The sequence below is a fragment of the Opisthorchis viverrini genome (genome assembly GCF_000715545.1).
Source record: "Opisthorchis viverrini unplaced genomic scaffold opera_v5_406, whole genome shotgun sequence".
Taxonomy (NCBI): domain Eukaryota; kingdom Metazoa; phylum Platyhelminthes; class Trematoda; order Opisthorchiida; family Opisthorchiidae; genus Opisthorchis; species Opisthorchis viverrini.
In genome coordinates, this window is record NW_008752062.1 from 393,201 (window position 1) to 411,132 (window position 17,932).

Below are 17,932 nucleotides of genomic sequence, written 5' to 3' on the forward strand. Positions count from 1 at the left end.
GAGTGGCGGGTTCGGTGGCTGTGCCGGTGAAAACGGATAAGCACACAGACAGAACGGACAAGTGAGTTGGCGAACCATCCAACATAGAGTCAAGTTGGGTAGAGGACGTAATGAGTGGAGCGGAATCACAAGCCACATTTATCGCTGAAGCAATGAGATACTTCACGACGCACATCAATCACTACGCGAGCTAACAGCCCGAGACATCTATTCTTGATACGATAACTGAAGGCTTTCAGTCCATCGTTTGCTTGGTCTAAAATAAAACCGTAAATTTGTAGCCCGACTGCAGTGGATTGAACAATTGCTCCCCGTTAGTTTCATCAACTTGTATACCTGGAAGAGTGAAGAGAACTCGGATCGCTTCATCGCTTCATTTGACTCATCAAATGGCTTCAAATTGTCACCTTGAACCTGACTTCTATGGGTGCCTTCATTTTGGAAAGGTGATCTGACAACAAATACCTTGTTTTTTTAGCATACTTAAGACACTCGAAGTCTGGTAGCCAAAGTACAGTACAAATTTGTGCAAAATTTCATCCGTCCTTGGCCCAATTTACCTTGATCAGTTAGCCGATATGTTACATAAAAATCGGTTTTATATAATATAAAGATCAGAAGTTTAGTTACGCGAAAAGCCCTCATTTGCACACTGACATTCGAAATACCGCAGTACACTTAGATACGACGCGCTACTCATAAGGTCGCTTAAAACAGTCTGTGACCGACTTGGTCCTTCTCGGAACTGATCATGTCGGCGCAATTTCACAGCATCCGTCAACCTTATGTTCTTCTCGAACTCAAAGTGAACGGGATACGCGGAAGGTACTTATCCGCACAATAAGTTGCAGTGGCTGGCTCAAGTGAGACTGATTTGATGAGCTCCAAGAAGGGGGAAACGAGACGTGGGCTGTCCAACACTTATCAGCAACCTTGTGAGTAGCATGTTCCTTCCAAGCAGAAGTATCGGTTTCAAAACCCAGTGATTCATTTTGGAATGATAGAGTCTATCTGTCATTCTAATGGTGATCACTGGAGAGTGTAAAATTGATCGCGGGAGAGTGTAAGCTTAGCTAATATATTAAAAAAACCGACGTTGACGGTCTCTGGTCTGTTTCAAATCCCGCTCGTCCGGCTCGCTACTGCTTAGCGTCAAAGCGTACTTCACTAAATCAGTCCATGGGCTCTGAACGTTGTTTCTTTGTTCAAGCTCCATCGAATCTTATTCGACAGTTTCTATTTGCGGGAAAAGAAGAAAGTATTTATATATATATATATAATGTTTGGTACTTGATATGCAGGCAGCCATTCCACCGATGAGTAGTTAAGCAATCAATCATCGGCAAGAACGCCGGCAGGATAAATCGCCACTGTAGCTAGGTTCTCAGTCTATTTTTATCCAAACTTTTGGTGTACATCAATAAAACAGATCTTCTCTTATCCCTGAATTCTAATAGAGAATTTTAATCATGTATTGTTTACTTTACACAGAACGACACTGGTATTCAGAGATTGTCAATCACCTGTCACAAGATGACACACTTGAAGAAAGTGGGCTTGCACTCGAGAGAGTATCAGGTTCAGCTCGGTTACGACTGCCAAAAATACGAATAATTATGGGCTGTAATATGACGAATTCCAACAGCGCTTGTCGAGTTAAATGTGTCTGAAGTGACCGACACCTTTTGTGCATTCCAAATGGATTTGAGGCATCACCTTTGATAGACGGTTTTCTGTAGTGTAGGTCCAGTTCAACATGCCCCAAAGCATCTTAATTGATTCAGTGGAATCGTAGTACGAACCAGTTTGATCATCGCTCACTCACAATCATTTACGTTACGAATTATTGATTGCATCTTTTAATGAACTGCAATTTATCGACTGCAGTAATAGTCATCATGGTAGATAACACAGTGGGAGTAAACAGAGGAAGCTTGACTGGAAACTGAGATTAATCTGAGTGAACTGCATCAAAGTATTCGTGAACGTGGGAGATGTTTAGCTGAACATCACTGCCTCTCGAAAACGACCAATAGAGAACCAAGGGAAGTAGTGAGCGTTGCGAACATGGATTCATTGTTACCAGTCAGCAGGTACGTAACGACATTCAAGCGAAAGGGTTGCATTACACTCTCGACTAATCGATCGATATATTCATGTGTGACACAGAGCGAATTCTTTTTCATGCGTCAAATGTATTCAGATAGGAGCTCGTTCAAAGCCAATGTCAGTCTGAAACTGAATGAATCAAGACCACCCTGAAAATACCCATAATCGATGAAAACAGAGGATCGAAAATGGGCGAGGATGAGTAGTCACTCATCGTTGGATGGTTCGAATTAAATAGGTTCACAAGAATACTTGGATACGATGGTTTAGCATAAGGGAACTGGACTATGGCACAGACTGTGCACCAAATGGTAGACTGATCTTTAACAGTAATAACATCATTGGGCAGTACGCAATTCACTCTTTGTCTTGCCTTCGTGAACTATTCAGTCCGATGTGTGGATGAGGTGGCGTCGAAACACCACGAATGGGTCGGCTTACAGATTGGTTTCGTAAAGGCCACTTAAGGGGTTCAGGAAATTAAGCATTCCTGTCCGGTCACATGAGGATCAATTACGGATCAGTTCTGCTTAATCCTGAGTAGATTTTTACATAACTCTAACGGTGTCAGCTAACGAACTGAAAGGTGATTGGATTCGAATGTTTATTGATTTATCGCAATGGCCAATGAACTAACAGAGCAAGTGTACGACTGCACAGAACAGTCCAGTGGACAGATGCAAATTTCCTGACTTACCGCAGGAAAACTAGTCTCAGACGAACTATTATAATAAGTATGATGGAAGGGGTGAGTTACTGTGTCTGTGTATTTGCCGATGAAAAAATTCGTGTTTTGGTTAGCGAATTAAATACCTAATGAGCAACTCAAAGGCGCTGATGGTTGCACACAACAAAACTTGATTTTTTCGGTCGTAATGGAGGTGATATCCCTGGCCTCCTAAATCGTTCTTTTATCAGTTAATCTTTGATGCAAGCCCGAGAAACCAGGGTGGCGCCTGCGCGGGTTGCTGTATGTTTGTCCGTGTTGTCTTCCAATTTATTTGAACACAAACGAACACAATATTTTGTCGGCCTACAAAGTCATCGTACATCGGGCCTCAGTGAGAGGACCCAGAATCAGGACACGAACCCGAGTGTTCGGGTGTCTGGGTTCTTGACCTTGAGGTCGTACGATCCCCGCTCTTGAGTCCATTCCACATCCACTATAACGTGGTGTGCTAAGGTGCATGAAATGCCACGATATCAGAATGAACAACCCCTATGACCTTCTATGCTACAGACTTCAAGGTAAGGTTAATGAAGTCAGGCTAATGAATGAACAACCCCTATGACCTTCTATGCTATAGACTTCAAGGTAAGGTTAATGGAGTCAGGCTAATCGACAAGCTCGGTGCAGAAAAGTGGCCCTACGTGTGCCACTCGAACAGCTTACAGTGGTCAAGACAGTGAGCCTCAGTGATTTTCAGTCGTGGTTGCGTTGTCCAGTCATCCACAGCATGGTGAACGCAAAATCCACCGAGTGGGCTTGTTTTTTACCCTGATCCCAACGCGAGACATAGCCTTGAAGAATCCGGTTCAAGTACCCACAACACAAACCCCGTGAGAACGCTGGACGTAACCCATAATAAAGATTCGGCTGAAATACAGAACCTGGTCTGTCAAGCGTTTTTTAAACTTGAAAAGTGTGGAAGAACATAGCATAACTGCTTGTCGTGAAATACCGGAAATACTTGGATGACGAACCAAGGTCCCACGGTAACACAGAGTTAAAAATCGTGTTCCAAAGAACACAAGAATAGATGAAATTGATAAATGTATTGAGAGCGATCAAAAGAGATAACGTTGTTGATAGCGTGCTTGCGTGACAGACCCTCAAATGAGAGATGCGCTTGGTAGAATGAATGAATTAGAAAGTCTTCCCTTTGTCACATGCACATAGTTCTACATGGACGCCTTCCGACATGTGCTATAGGATCAAGGTTGTGGCTACTTAAACTATATAAATTTCGTTCGGTAATCATTATATATCCCGACCACATTGAATGAAGAAGTTTCCTAGTCCACAAGGAACCAATAAAAATACTTGGAAACTTCGTGCGAGCATCTGAGACGTAGAGAATTGAATGAGGTAGTGGGATAAAATGTGGGTATTATATATAACCTGCTTTACGTTCCCCCATTATTCCAGGCTTCCTCGCACCCATCTACCACACATTTCAGTGATGGATAAATTGGATGAGAAACTCGACAATTTAATGACCACTTTGTTTCAAAGACATAGGGCACTGGAAGATTCATTTTCGGTAGAATATTGGCAATTTTGCTGTGACAAACTTTCCTAGGATAAATGAAATGCATAACAACTGAGCTGTACTCTTTTTCACTTGGAATTTAATTCTACGAGTGACTTACTGGGATTTTTGGGATATTTTTTGTGACATCAAGCGTATTTTTTGTTAGTTTGTAACCAACCGGCTTAGTCTTCCGCTTCGGTTAGTGTCTAATTAAGTGTAAAGCAACAACCACCCCGGATTCAAAGAAGTGCAGTCTAGTGCGGTCTCAAGGTCAAACATCCAGATCACAGTGACCAAGTTCGCGTCCTGAGTCTGAGTGTCCGTGGCTGGCGCGCTGATCAGCTGATATGCTGACGTGCCGATCAGCTGATGTGCTGCCGAATCGTAGCGTTCATTGGCCGATTTCCAATATCCACTGTCCAGCCATGGTGTGATAAGCTATGATTCAGTCTGTTCGCCGTTTCCCTTCACATGTCAACCTATTGAATACATAACGAGAACTGAATTCTTTTTGACTTCAAATATCACCAGCGAGAAAGGGGAATAAGGCGAAGGAAGTGTACATTTTGGCATAAGACCCTATAAGTGCTTCTGTTCATGGTTGCAGCGTGAAAAATATCATTGAATGTGAAGTCACTCATGGGCACCGCAAAGTAATCTGAAACAATATCGAGTGAGCCAGAATCAGAGGGATGAGATGGCTCAGTTTTTCAAACTCACATTTACTGCCTGGAAGGCCCGTGGTTCTAACCCGACCTCTGTCTCTCGACTTCCCCTGTCTAGGCTTGGGTAACCTGACAGTATCCCACTCCTTGTGCTTCATTCTGGTGGCATGGCAGCCGAGCACTGAATGGAGGCTACAGCTGAACAATCTGAGCCAGAATCAGAATAGCCCCATCTCGCTGACAGGTAGCAATCTTCATTACCCAGTCTTTACTACACAATACAGATTGGTTGCATCAGGGTCTGGGTGCATCCAACCAGCGACTTTGTCCTTGACTGAGCAATAGTCACGTGCACTAACAAATACCGTTTTCACGTTGTCACCGACTGAGAGTACCGTTGACTAGGTAGAGTTAGCTTATAAACGACTAGCGTAGGTCGCGATAGACAATCAAATCTGACGCATTTCTGGCTGTTCCTCCCCGTATTTCAGTGGCTTAGTTGAAATGGATGAAAGAATCGGGTTTGCTTGAAGCTTCCATGCATTTGGCTCACCTTTGAAGTTCACAAAAAATCCATCACCCTGAAGGCACTCATCAGTAACAGTGAGAATATGAAGATAACTTTAACGCAAATGTTTCTGTCCGTAGTTTACTAGCTGTGAAAGTCAAACCACAGTCAATAGTATACACGTAAACCCCTCCAAGGCGGACTTCTTATTTGATTGCCCATGAGCACTAGCCGTACGCACTAGTCTTGGATGTAATCACTCATTCTCATAACAGGAGTGTTGTACTCTGCTCCTTGATGGCATTCCACGAAGAGCTGTGAGTTGGTTGCACCAAGTCCAAACGACAGTCTCAACAGACTTGGTATTGATTTTTTTATTTACGTCTCTGTTCAACTTGTCAGTTAACTTGTAACCAGCAGCTGAGCTCCGAAAACGGACAACAAGATCTTCCCTCCATCCACAAGACTTGACTGGTCGGTCGGTCACACGTTTTTCGGAAAACAAGCTCAGACAGGTATGATTTGTTTTGTGGCACAAGATGGGCAGTCCGGTTCATTCGTTCGAACCTTACTTCTTAGGTGCACGGTGAAAGATTATGCATCTCGTTTCCTACCTTATTCAATCGTAGCAAGTGCCCACCGCAATGATACCAAGCCAAAACCGAAAGAATAGTTACGTCGGGGAAATGGCCTGGAAATCAATGGTTAAATGGGGCTATTGATATTTCGTATCAACTTTACTAACAGCGTTTGATTGTCAACTTTGTGGAACTTTTGTGTTATCGTGGCTGGCGATTCCCGTGCCATCCAAAAAAACGGATGCGTGACCATCCGCCTTCACTTGGCAGATGTCATTTATTTTTACAAGCTGGATTTTTGTCAGTTTCTTTTTAGTGTATCTTCCTCAAAGTATACGGAAAATGGATGTACTTCGCTGAAAGCATACAGTGTTGTGTTCAAGTGGAACATCGGGTTGATAGGAAGTCGGGGCGAAACCAGTGTTATGATCCGTCAAAAGCTTTCAGCAACCTTTAGGATGTTCATGTTCTACTTGAAACTAAATTGCAAACTTAGCGAATTACACTGATTTGCAAACTAATTTGGTTTTGCGAGAGACTCACCTGGAACCCAGCTGAAACCTAGCTGCCTGCGAACAGGCGAGAGATTTAGCTTGGTTCCAGGTGAGTCTCTCGCAAAACCAAATTAGTTTGCAAATCAGTGTAATTCGCTAAGTTTGCAATTTAGTTTCAAGTAGAACATAAGGTTGAAGGAAACTAGGGGACTGCTCCTACTTGATGAGCTCCAAGAAGGCCGAAACCGGTCGTGGGCTGTCGACGAATTTTCAGCAACCTTATGAGTAGTACATTACGAACGAACGAAAATCATTATTGCGTCAATGTGGTGGTGATCCCCATGGTTCCCTTTTCTTTGTGATTTGAGGTTAGAGCCCNTACCACGCCGAAATCAAAAGAATGGTTACGACAGGGAAATATTAAATGGCCTGGAAATCAATGGTTAAATGGGGCTATTGATATTTCGTATCAGTTTCACTTACAGCGTTTGATTGTCAACTTTGTGGAACTTTTGTGTTACCGTGACTGGCGGTTTCCGTGACATCCAAAAACCTGACGCGTAACCATCCGCCTTCACTTGGCAGATGTTATTTTCTTACCAGATGGATAGTATCCTTGTCAGTTTCGTTCCTCAAAGTATACGGAAAATAGATGTACTTCGCTGAAAGCATACAGTGTTGGGTTCAAGTGGAACATCGGGTTGATAGGAAGTCGGGGTGAAACCAGCGTTATGGTCTGTCAAAAGCTTTCAGCAACCTTATGAGTAGGATGTTCGCTCAAGGAAAAATACGAACGAATATAAGCGAAATACATTCGTTTGCAAACTAATTTGGTTTTGCGACTCACCTGGAACCCAGCTGAAACCCAGCTGCCTCGAAACATCACAAGCCCATGGTTCCCTTTTCTTTGTGATTTGAGGTTAGAGCCCACCAGCGACTACTGAAAGTGCTGTTCCAGATCAGACGCTCAAAATTTTCTGATCAAATTTGTGCGCTCGGTAAATGGTTAATCGCGTGTAGGTTTCTAGATTTGAACCAAGCTCGTGTCTCTGAATTGGGTATACAGTCAGATGCAATCATAGCAAGGATAACAGCCCAATAGCCCTTAAACATACGCACCCGTTTCAAGACCAAATTCCTTCGCCTTTGCTTCGTTAAATGAGGCGCCATACTTGGTTAAATTCGTCCCTGTTATCCTGCACTGACCCTGAATTTCACAAGGGTCCATAAACACAACGCGCTCTCACTGAAAAAAGACAATGCAGAGCGGACCGATATCGAATTTTGCGACGCACAGTGATCGATCGATACCGGCAACGCATTCTAAGCGTACGGCTCATCGGACTTTGCTCGTAAAAGTTCCGTGAGTTGCCATGGTAATGAGAAGTGGCTGTGACCTCAGCACGTCCGTGTTCACGCACAACCGATTTCATTGTGCACAAATACCGAACAAGAAATGGCGTAAAAATCAATGCGGACTCAGGTAAATAAACCTGTTTAGGATTTGTCAGCATGGGCCAACATTCGATGAATTGGCGGACTGTCGTTACATAATTATCGAGAGGTTAATGGACTGGCAGACTGGTGCCATACCCAAACCCAGTTATTCATTCTGTTCAAACACGCACGGTTTTAATATCTCAACTATTCCAGTTGGGACAAGAAACTTATTTATCGCCGTTTGTTACCCCACCATGTGTGAACTTTCCTCACAGATGGACGCATTCCTCGAGGCTTTTTTCGCACTGGATGCTGACAATCGTGAGGTGATCTCCCTAAAAGACCTACGAACCTATTCTCAAGAAAACAACATTGAAGAGGGGTTTCCCGAGGTGAGTTAGTGGCGTCAATTTATTTGGTTTACTGTCAGATATCTCTGCCTAGTACTGGCACATATGTGTGACATAAATTTCCGATATTTTCTGGTCCCTGTAACATCAATGGTCGTATCTGGGTTCTAAACTGTCATCAACAACCACATCGTCATTTTGACTCTAGTCACCTTTTAGAAAAATTGAGAACGTGGCTTTTAAGGACGCTAACTACCAATTGAGCGTCTCCAAAGAAAGGATACTTCCGAAAAAAACTAAGTTATCCGGTGTTCAAAGCGTTCAAATTACAGGTGAAAGAAATCAGTTTTGAGAAGTGACTTTTTACAAAAGTAAAATGACCTAATGATGCCATTTGAAAGCATTCTCTGTGCATAGGAAAAGTTCGTTCCAGCAAAGCTTACTTCATTGGAACGCATCAGAATGACCGTCGAACGAGCATGTCGAAACATGTCTCATCAATATCTCAGTGGTCACCAAAGTAACTCAAAGCGCCGATTTGCATATGATGCTATTTGCAATGTTTCCGAGGTTCCATTGAGGTTGCTCAAACTCAAAGTTGTCAACTTTTTGGACTCTGAACCAGTTTTTGTTTTGGTCGCGTATGGTAGGAGTTTTAGCAGGATCGAAAGAGCACAGAATCAGACTTTAACGGAAGTTTGTTTTAAAGGGTTGTTCAATCTGAGGAGCAGCTCGAAAAAATTTTTATTCCGGTCTTTCTCAATGCCCCCCGGCTTCTCGCATGTAACTCAGAGCGTTGTTCAGATAGCGGAGAACTACCGTAATTCGGACCAATTTGAAGACCAGAATTGACGTCCAACCAAACGAAAAATCGTAGTGTTTACTAGTTCGCCTTTCAAACGTCCTGATCTAGATAGCTAATTGCAGCAAGCACTTTTCCGAAGACGCTCTGTGATGCCCTTTTTGTGGAGCCATTCCCTGTACTAATGTCTTCAAATGTAGCGGAAAACACGGTAATCCCAAAAGGGAATACTTGAAACAGGCGGATCATTTCATCCTGGTCACGAAGTGATCCGTTTCTTTATCAAAGGTATTTCCCTGGTTCCAACCTATTCAGAGAGTAACAAGGTGCCCTTGCCTTGCTAGTGGACACACAGCTATGAACTAGTTGCCTTGTGCANTTCCGATATTTTCTGGTCCCTGTAACATCAATGGTCGTTTCAGGGTGCTAAACTGTCATCAACAACCACCTCGCCATTTTGGCTCTAATCGCCTTCTAGAAAAATTAAGGACGTGGCTTTTAAGGATGCCAACTACCAATTGAGTGTCTCCGAAAAAAACTGAGTTGTCCGGTGTTCAAATTACAGGTGAAAGGAGTGAGTTTTGAAAAGTGACTTTTTACGAAAGTAAAATGACCTAATGATGCCATTTGAAAGCATTCTCTATGCATAGGAAAAGTGTGTTCCAGCAAAGCTAACTTCATGGGGCACGCATCAGAATGACCGCCGAACGAATACGTCGAAACGTCTCATCAATAGCTCAGTGGCTGCCAAAGTAACCGAGAGCGCCGATTCACATATGAAGGTATCCCCTATGTTTCCGAGGTACCAGTGAGGTTGCTCACTCTGAACCAGTTTTGGTTTTGGTCGCGTATAGTTGAAATTCCAGTAGGATCGAATGAGCTCTGAATCGGACTTAAACGGAAGTTTTTTTAAAGGGTTGTTCAATCTGAGGAGCTCGGAAAGTTTTTCCGGCCTTTCTCAGTGCCTCCAGGCTTCTCCGAACGTTGTTCAGAAAGCGCAAAACTACCGACTCAACGGAATATCATAAACGAGAGATTCAGTTGAGTNACATTGAAGAGGGGTTTCCCGAGGTGAGTTAGTGGCGTCAATTTATTTGGTTTACTGTCAGATATCTCTGCCTAGTACTGGCACATATGTGTGACATAAATTTCCGATATTTTCTGGTCCCTGTAACATCGATGGTCGTATCTGGGTTCTAAACTGTCATCAACAACCACATCGTCATTTTGACTCTAGTCACCTTTTAGAAAAATTGAGAACGTGGCTTTTAAGGACGCTAACTACCAATTGAGCGTCTCCAAAGAAAGGATACTTCCGAAAAAAACTAAGTTATCCGGTGTTCAAAGCGTTCAAATTACAGGTGAAAGAAATCAGTTTTGAGAAGTGACTTTTTACAAAAGTAAAATGACCTAATGATGCCATTTGAAAGCATTCTCTGTGCATAGGAAAAGTTCGTTCCAGCAAAGCTTACTTCATTGGAACGCATCAGAATGACCGTCGAACGAGCATGTCGAAACATGTCTCATCAATATCTCAGTGGTCACCAAAGTAACTCAAAGCGCCGATTTGCATATGATGCTATTTGCAATGTTTCCGAGGTTCCATTGAGGTTGCTCAAACTCAAAGTTGTCAACTTTTTGGACTCTGAACCAGTTTTTGTTTTGGTCGCGTATGGTAGGAGTTTTAGCAGGATCGAAAGAGCACAGAATCAGACTTTAACGGAAGTTTGTTTTAAAGGGTTGTTCAATCTGAGGAGCAGCTCGAAAAAATTTTTATTCCGGTCTTTCTCAATGCCCCCCGGCTTCTCGCATGTAACTCAGAGCGTTGTTCAGATAGCGGAGAACTACCGTAATTCGGACCAATTTGAAGACCAGAATTGACGTCCAACCAAACGAAAAATCGTAGTGTTTACTAGTTCGCCTTTCAAACGTCCTGATCTAGATAGCTAATTGCAGCAAGCACTTTTCCGAAGACGCTCTGTGATGCCCTTTTTGTGGAGCAATTCCCTGTCCTAATGTCTTCAAATGTAGCGGAAAACACGGTAATCCCAAAAGGGAATACTTGAAACAGGCGGATCATTTCATCCTGGTCACGAAGTGATCCGTTTCTTTATCAAAGGTATTTCCCTGGTTCCAACCTATTCAGAGAGTAACAAGGTGCCCTTGCCTTGCTAGTGGACACACAGCTATGAACTAGTTGCCTTGTGCAAGAATCTTCAAATGAGTATCCGAAATCTAAGACAGAAATTTGAAGACGTTTGTCCTGAACAACGATCAATGCAGTTCTCTCCATCCGTCCGGATGCACGAACAAACCGCAACCAATGTCCTTCGGAAAGCAAACGAACTGAATATGTAGAAAGCAAGAATGTGCTGTGCTGCCAACGTTAGTATACCATTCAAGTACAAAGTGAACGAATCTCAAAGTTCAGCAATTGTTGTCGGTCATAGACCCTATAAAATGGCCATCTAAGTTTTGAAGTGTGTGATGCATTCTGTGTGGCAGAAGTGCAGCCCTTAACTTCGTAGTTTGTGAAAAAAAACTGGTTCAAGTTTGCAGTTACACTGAAACGTACTTGTGGAAGCACGCACGTAGATAAAACAGTGAGACATCTGCGGCTCCACCTTCGTGAGGACGCACGTGACAGAATGTCAACCGTCTTAGCGAAATACACTTATTTGCAAACTAATTTGGTTTTTCGAGAGACTCACCTGGAACCCAGCCGAATCTGTCGTTTGTGATATTTTCAGACAACTTCATCAGGCCGTCTCGTGTCTCGATATATCGCGATACACGTATATTCGTAATGCACTACTCATAAGGTTGCTGAAAATTCGTCGACAGCCCACAACCGGTTTCGTCCTTCTTGGGACTCATCACGTAGGCGCAGTCCCCGACTTTCCGTCAACCCTATGTTCTATTTGCAACCAAATTGCACGAAGTTAGCGAACTATACTCATTTGCAAACAAATTTGGTTTTTCGAGAGACTCACCTGGAACCCAGCCTAATCTCTCTCACTCAGCAACCTTATGACTGGTGCATTAAGAATATACGTGTATCGCGATATCTCGAATATCGTAGCTACGGAAGCACGAGGCAGCCTAGTGTAGCACATTCAGTTGCCTGGGAACATCACAAACGAGAGATTCAGCTGAGTTCCAGGTGAGTCTCTCGCAAAAGTCAACCGTCTTAGTTTACACCTTCGGTCACCGGAAGGGTGTTAAAGTCAGTTTTCCTAGTCTCTTCTCAACTCCGAAATCCGCTAGTTTCCCGTCCTCTTATGCCGTTTTATTATACCATGGGATTCGTCTCGGAAACTCAATGACATCGTTGTCATCATATCTTTCCAATCCGTCTACATGCTACTCGAGTTCTAGTGCAGCACAAACTTCCTTTGTCTATTCTATATTTTCAATCGATATTTCATCCTGTTAGTGAATCCAGTCTATGTTGATTGGCCAAAAAGCTCTTCCCTATTGGGAATCATCAGCAGTAGACATTTCGCGGAATGTCAGCAGAGAGTCTTGAATCCACGATCTCCGGAACAGTAGTTTGAATACTTAGTTACCCGGTGACAAGAAGCAAATCAGTAGTGTGACTAAATCGCAGCATAGAGCGTCGCTTATTCATCATTGTTCTGTACGTGACCAAATCATATGGTCTGTGTGACTGGAAGGAAAAGTTGCGTAATATCCTATCTAATTAAGAATTAGTCACAATGCTGAGCCCTCATCTAGTAACCGGGTGGGGAGTTACCGGTTCGAAGTGGACACTACTAAATAAAGGCATAGAAGGGCTCCAGTTACAACAAGAAATGGCGTTCAAAATCCCAAATCTCCCCATACATATCAAAATCTCCTCAACAGGACGATCGCTCACCCCCTGAACTCGACTTTTAGTCACGTGTCCGCTAAAATAATAATCCTCCTTACTCACGGATAACCCATAACGATTTGATTTTGTTTCGGGAAATATCCATGTACTTTTCAAAAGCCGATTGGCTTTGTTTTTATTCCTGGACACTGGGGTGACGGTGTCCAGCGGCCAAACAAATCGAAGCTGTACCGAACAGAAATGAAAAGCAACGTCACGTGAGCTACATGGACTTCCAGGGGTGTGCTATCACGTCACTCTGCCCACCCTGCATCACTTTTCCTCGTTCTAATTGACCACAATTGGTCTCTCTGTGCGCCATGAGTCGATTCCTGACAGAGATGAATGCCCAGAACGGGTTGGAGCCCGAAAATGTTTGCATATATGCCAGTGAAGCAACGACAATGACTGCTCCAGTTAACCAAGACCAAATTGATCGTGATGGCGTTATATTATTTTCTGAGGTGTGTATTCTGGAATGCTGAGAGGTTGTTGCGTATTCCTCTGCATTCTCAAGTGTACAAAGAACCAAAGAGTTGAGTATGACTGATACATTCAATTCAAACTGGCTGCTAGGCACGAGTAAGGGAGATGGATGGGTTTAACCCAGTGACGAAAAGCTCGAGACAATCGTGACTACGGATCAAAATGCAGAAACAAGAAAAATGTACTCGTGCGGTTGGACATACCTGAGAAATTCATCACCCACAAGGGCCGATGTCTTCAGGTTGGACGGCTTTACGGAATTTTACTACAACTTAGGAACCTGCCAGATTTGTATCGTCCTCAAACCAACAGAACAAAAAAAGAGATTTAAGCGTGAATTAAAAACACCGGTTAACGGTCTGACTGACATGAGCGGCTGCCAGATGTGCGCTTGAGAAAACTCGTGACAGAGAACTTCTCTACCCAGGTATCACCATTTGCTCTGTTCCTTGAGGATTGAAGTGAGAACTGTGCTCGATATGCATTCAGAAGAAGTATCCTCTAAGCAAATTCCGAGCCGCAAGGGGGATCCTGTGGAAGGCCATCTTGAATCGGTATAGGAAAACGCATCAACAACCCAAGAGATAATATGATGCATGCAAAAACCAATAGGTATATGAAAAGACGGTGATTCGATCCGGATTATACGTAACAGCAGGCAAACCGTTGCGGTCCAGGAGCAAGTAACCGCTTCGTTTATTACACTCACTGCACGAGGGATCGATGAACTGGGGCGAGATGGCCCAAGCGCGAGTTTACTGACCGGAAGGTCCGTGGTTCAAACCCGACCTCTGCCTCTCGACTTCCCCTGTCTAGGCTTGGATAACCTGGCAATATCCCAGCCCTCGTGTTTCCTCCGGGTGGCATGGCAGCTAGGTACCGGAAGGGTGTTACAGATGAACGAATTGGGACCGAGAAGACCCCGGGCCCTCGTGAAGGAAACATGGCACATTTGTATCCATCATGGCAGGGATGAGTGTCGTAATGCTACATCCATGCGAACAGACCACCGCAAAGAAGCAAACGGGTAGCATTAGTTGCAGGCTTTTCCGAACAAGAATTCGGGAATCGAGTAATTCCTACGAGGGCCCCTTCAGCAGCTTAGCAGTTAGAGCATGTCGAGATCAATAAATACACGCACACTGCAATCTAATGCACCAGTAAGTGGTAAGACGCCCTACTGGGATATGGCATACTCAAAAAGACAACGAAAACTATTGTCGTCGGGGAGACAACTCCGTTCATGTTGAAACTGATTTCTTTTCGAATGCCTGTCTGGCTGGTCCGATGAACTAATCGCTTTGACAGCCTCGTTACGCGTTGTTACTCAATTAGCATTAGACTTTCCCTCCAAAGGCTTTCTCATTGGCCCTACGGCGTGAACATATTTCAGCGTGTGAAAATTGATCAACCTAGGAGATTCGCATTTCAATTATGGATTCTAATGTGTCACGTGGCAGCAGAAATCGCGTGGCTATTAAAGTGAGACCAGACTGAAATAAACCTATTATGTGCATGTATTTTTAACGTTAAAGCAATTTTGTTTTCCCAGGGAGGTCAATAAATCCAGTGTTGTCAAAAATGGTGTATAAATCTAACCTGGGAAATAAGTTAGCTTGTGACGGGAGATGACACTCGACTGACTGCCAACCGCGTTCAAGCGTGCTCTGTCATCCGACTGGTGTGTCGTTTGGCGGGGTTTCGTCGCTTGGCAACAATAGTTTCCAGTTTGAACATAACTAATAATTTGAAGGTGTGTCGATTTCACTGGGGAGAGACTTTTGCAAGTGAAACACAACTATAGCGAAACTACGAGCAAAGTTACCGTTTGCTTTCCTTCGGAGCAGCATCTAAAACTCGGTAGAAGTTACCTTTTATGGCAGGAGAACAAATCGGCTGAAAGCCCGAAGACGGTTAGCTGGCCTTCGTTTGCAGAATAATCGGACATGGATATGCTCCTTGTTGCCAAAGGAGGGGTCACCCACTTTGAAGAGACGCAATGCTTCTTCCGGTGATGTCCTCTATTTGGAGAGATAGCATCTCCTATATCCCACCGAATCTGATTCAGTGATTCCAAACCTCAGGAGTCTCATCACTTTGAATATCCAAACGTCGGTCAGAACGTCCGTCACAATGACCAACGTTTCCACCCCGCAAATCAAACTTGTTATTTTTCTGGCATTTTAGACATTTCTCCGCGTATTTGACACTGACAATACCGGACAGATTACACTTGATCAATTCTGCAAGACCCTCGGACTGATTCCAAAACAGGCGTGAGTTTCTCTTTTGTTCTAAACGTTAATACAACCAGCAAGATTTGAGCATACGGCTGTAGGTCTTCAATCCAAGTTGTGGCAAGTTAATGCGCATCTCAGAGAGTTCCCGCACAATTTTAACACAGAAACTTTCAATATGAGGACGAGTAAAGTACCGCCTACAGTAATCTCTTCACCAAGTTGAACTGAGGTTTAATAGTTTTATCTCTTAGGTAAAATCAGTGCGCGCCGGAAAACCGAGAAGCAGTTTACAGCTGTTCCATCCTTATTGGGACCCGTCCGCAGTGCGCATGTCGCGAAAATCCAGTGGAGAGTCTCGAACCAGCGACCTTCCGGCTAGTAGTTTGAACATTTAAACTTTCGGCTATGATTGTGATTGACTTGTACTGGATCCTCGAACGGCTCCACGTGTGACTATGTGATGTGGATTCTGTGATTGAAAGATGATTGGCGATATATCCTGTTTGAGTCTAAACTGCTGTAACCAAACGGTTAAGTGTCTAACCCTCAAGTCATGAAGTCACGGGTTGGAAACTTCATGAGTCTCGACAGATACGCCCTTCTGCTGGCTCCCAAATGAAGATAAAGCAGCTGTACAATGCTTCTAGCACGGATTAGTTTCACTTACGGGAAGAAATATCCTTTATGGTTACATATGGTGCCAGACAGTACAAGTAGTTGGATCTGGACATAAGTGGCACCACGAGTGAGGGTTTTCGCGAAGGCTGTATAAGGTTCTCGTTCACTTGAAGAAAAAGTTAAACACACGGACGCGTTTGTGTTGTGGAGGGTGGGTTAAAAACTAACTGGCGCTCGAACTTTACGTTGCATTTGTCTTAATTAGCTTACTTCTAGATATCTAGCTCCTTTGCCAGTGTGGTGATCATATGACTTTGCACAGGTTGTTTAGAAACATTAGTTTATTGTTCAAATCATTGAAGAAGTGCAATCTTTCTCGACAAACGCCCAATAACCACGTGTTTGATTTAGTAGGTCGGAAGCGAATTCTGATTTCCAGGAGAAGTCTACTGAAGTTTCTATCTGAGGATGTTTTCAACCACACAGTGGTGTGATGGTGTGTGTGTGTGTGTGAATGGCACCTGCAGTTTTTTTCACTCAGAAGACTTGTTTGAAATGTGAACGTATAGCTACACAAAAGTCTATGCAACAATATCACGCCCTTGCAGGATTTACACCCCGGAGGCGAGTTCATCAGGTATTCACATTCGCAGTGACAGTACAATAGAGTGGAATGCAATGGTAGCTCATCAAACAATTGCTGACCTGTTTTCCGAGGTTCCTAATCGATTTGCAACCATTCGGTCACCATTCGAGGAGACATCATCACTCCGTGCCCCGGGTGATACCACACCCAGTGGTGAAAATTATAAAGCTTAGCAAACAGATCAACGACCATTTGGTCAACGATCAACGAATGCATCCAACACATTGCCAGCAATCCAATGCACTGTAACGCCATGCAATTTAACTTAACGACAAAGCCCAATACAAATGAATAAACAGTGCCTAACCAACATCCCAAACAACAGTTTGTGGTTGCAGACAGCGATTACTGTCTAAAATATACCCAATCTATCCACATTACACATTCCCTGGTCATAAATAGTCGCGGTATTCTAATTTAATCTATGAAAATGGATTTCGAATTGACCAGGTGAGTGGTAGGACTTTCTGGAATAATCTCACCTACTGACAAACTTCAAATAGTATATATCAAATGTGGCAGAATGCTACTGGCCATGGCGCCGTGTAAACTATGGGAACACATGTGGCCTTGAAGAAATGACCGATGGAATTGATGCAATTTCTTTGAGGTATACTGCGATAGAAGGTTACTCCTCGATGCTGGATATTAATGAGGATGCATTGAGACTGTCACCACGAAATGCAAGAGATCTGAGATCCGCGGACTGAAGTGTAGGTTTTGCGCGGCACTGGCACATGATTCGGATACCTGGATGTGAGGGTCAGAAAAAGGTTGGGCTATTCAGCTACATCATTTTATGTCGCGAAATCCATTCCATGAGTGAAACCGATTTTCCTTCAAACCTTTGAAGTTTGCCCAAGCTAA

At 43.6% G+C, this 17,932-nt stretch overlaps 1 protein-coding gene across 1 annotated transcript in view; it reads left to right on the plus strand.

The window, feature by feature from the left end:
- T265_10763 (hypothetical protein) overlaps positions 1-17,932 on the plus strand; it is a gene marked incomplete at both ends in the record, with an annotated part of 26,675 nt that overhangs the window by 6,231 nt on the left and 2,512 nt on the right. The window contains 2 exons of the mRNA XM_009177230.1: positions 8,325-8,441; positions 15,749-15,837. Of these exons, the coding sequence (XP_009175494.1) occupies positions 8,325-8,441; positions 15,749-15,837 (206 nt within the window). The remainder of the gene's footprint in view (positions 1-8,324; positions 8,442-15,748; positions 15,838-17,932) is intronic.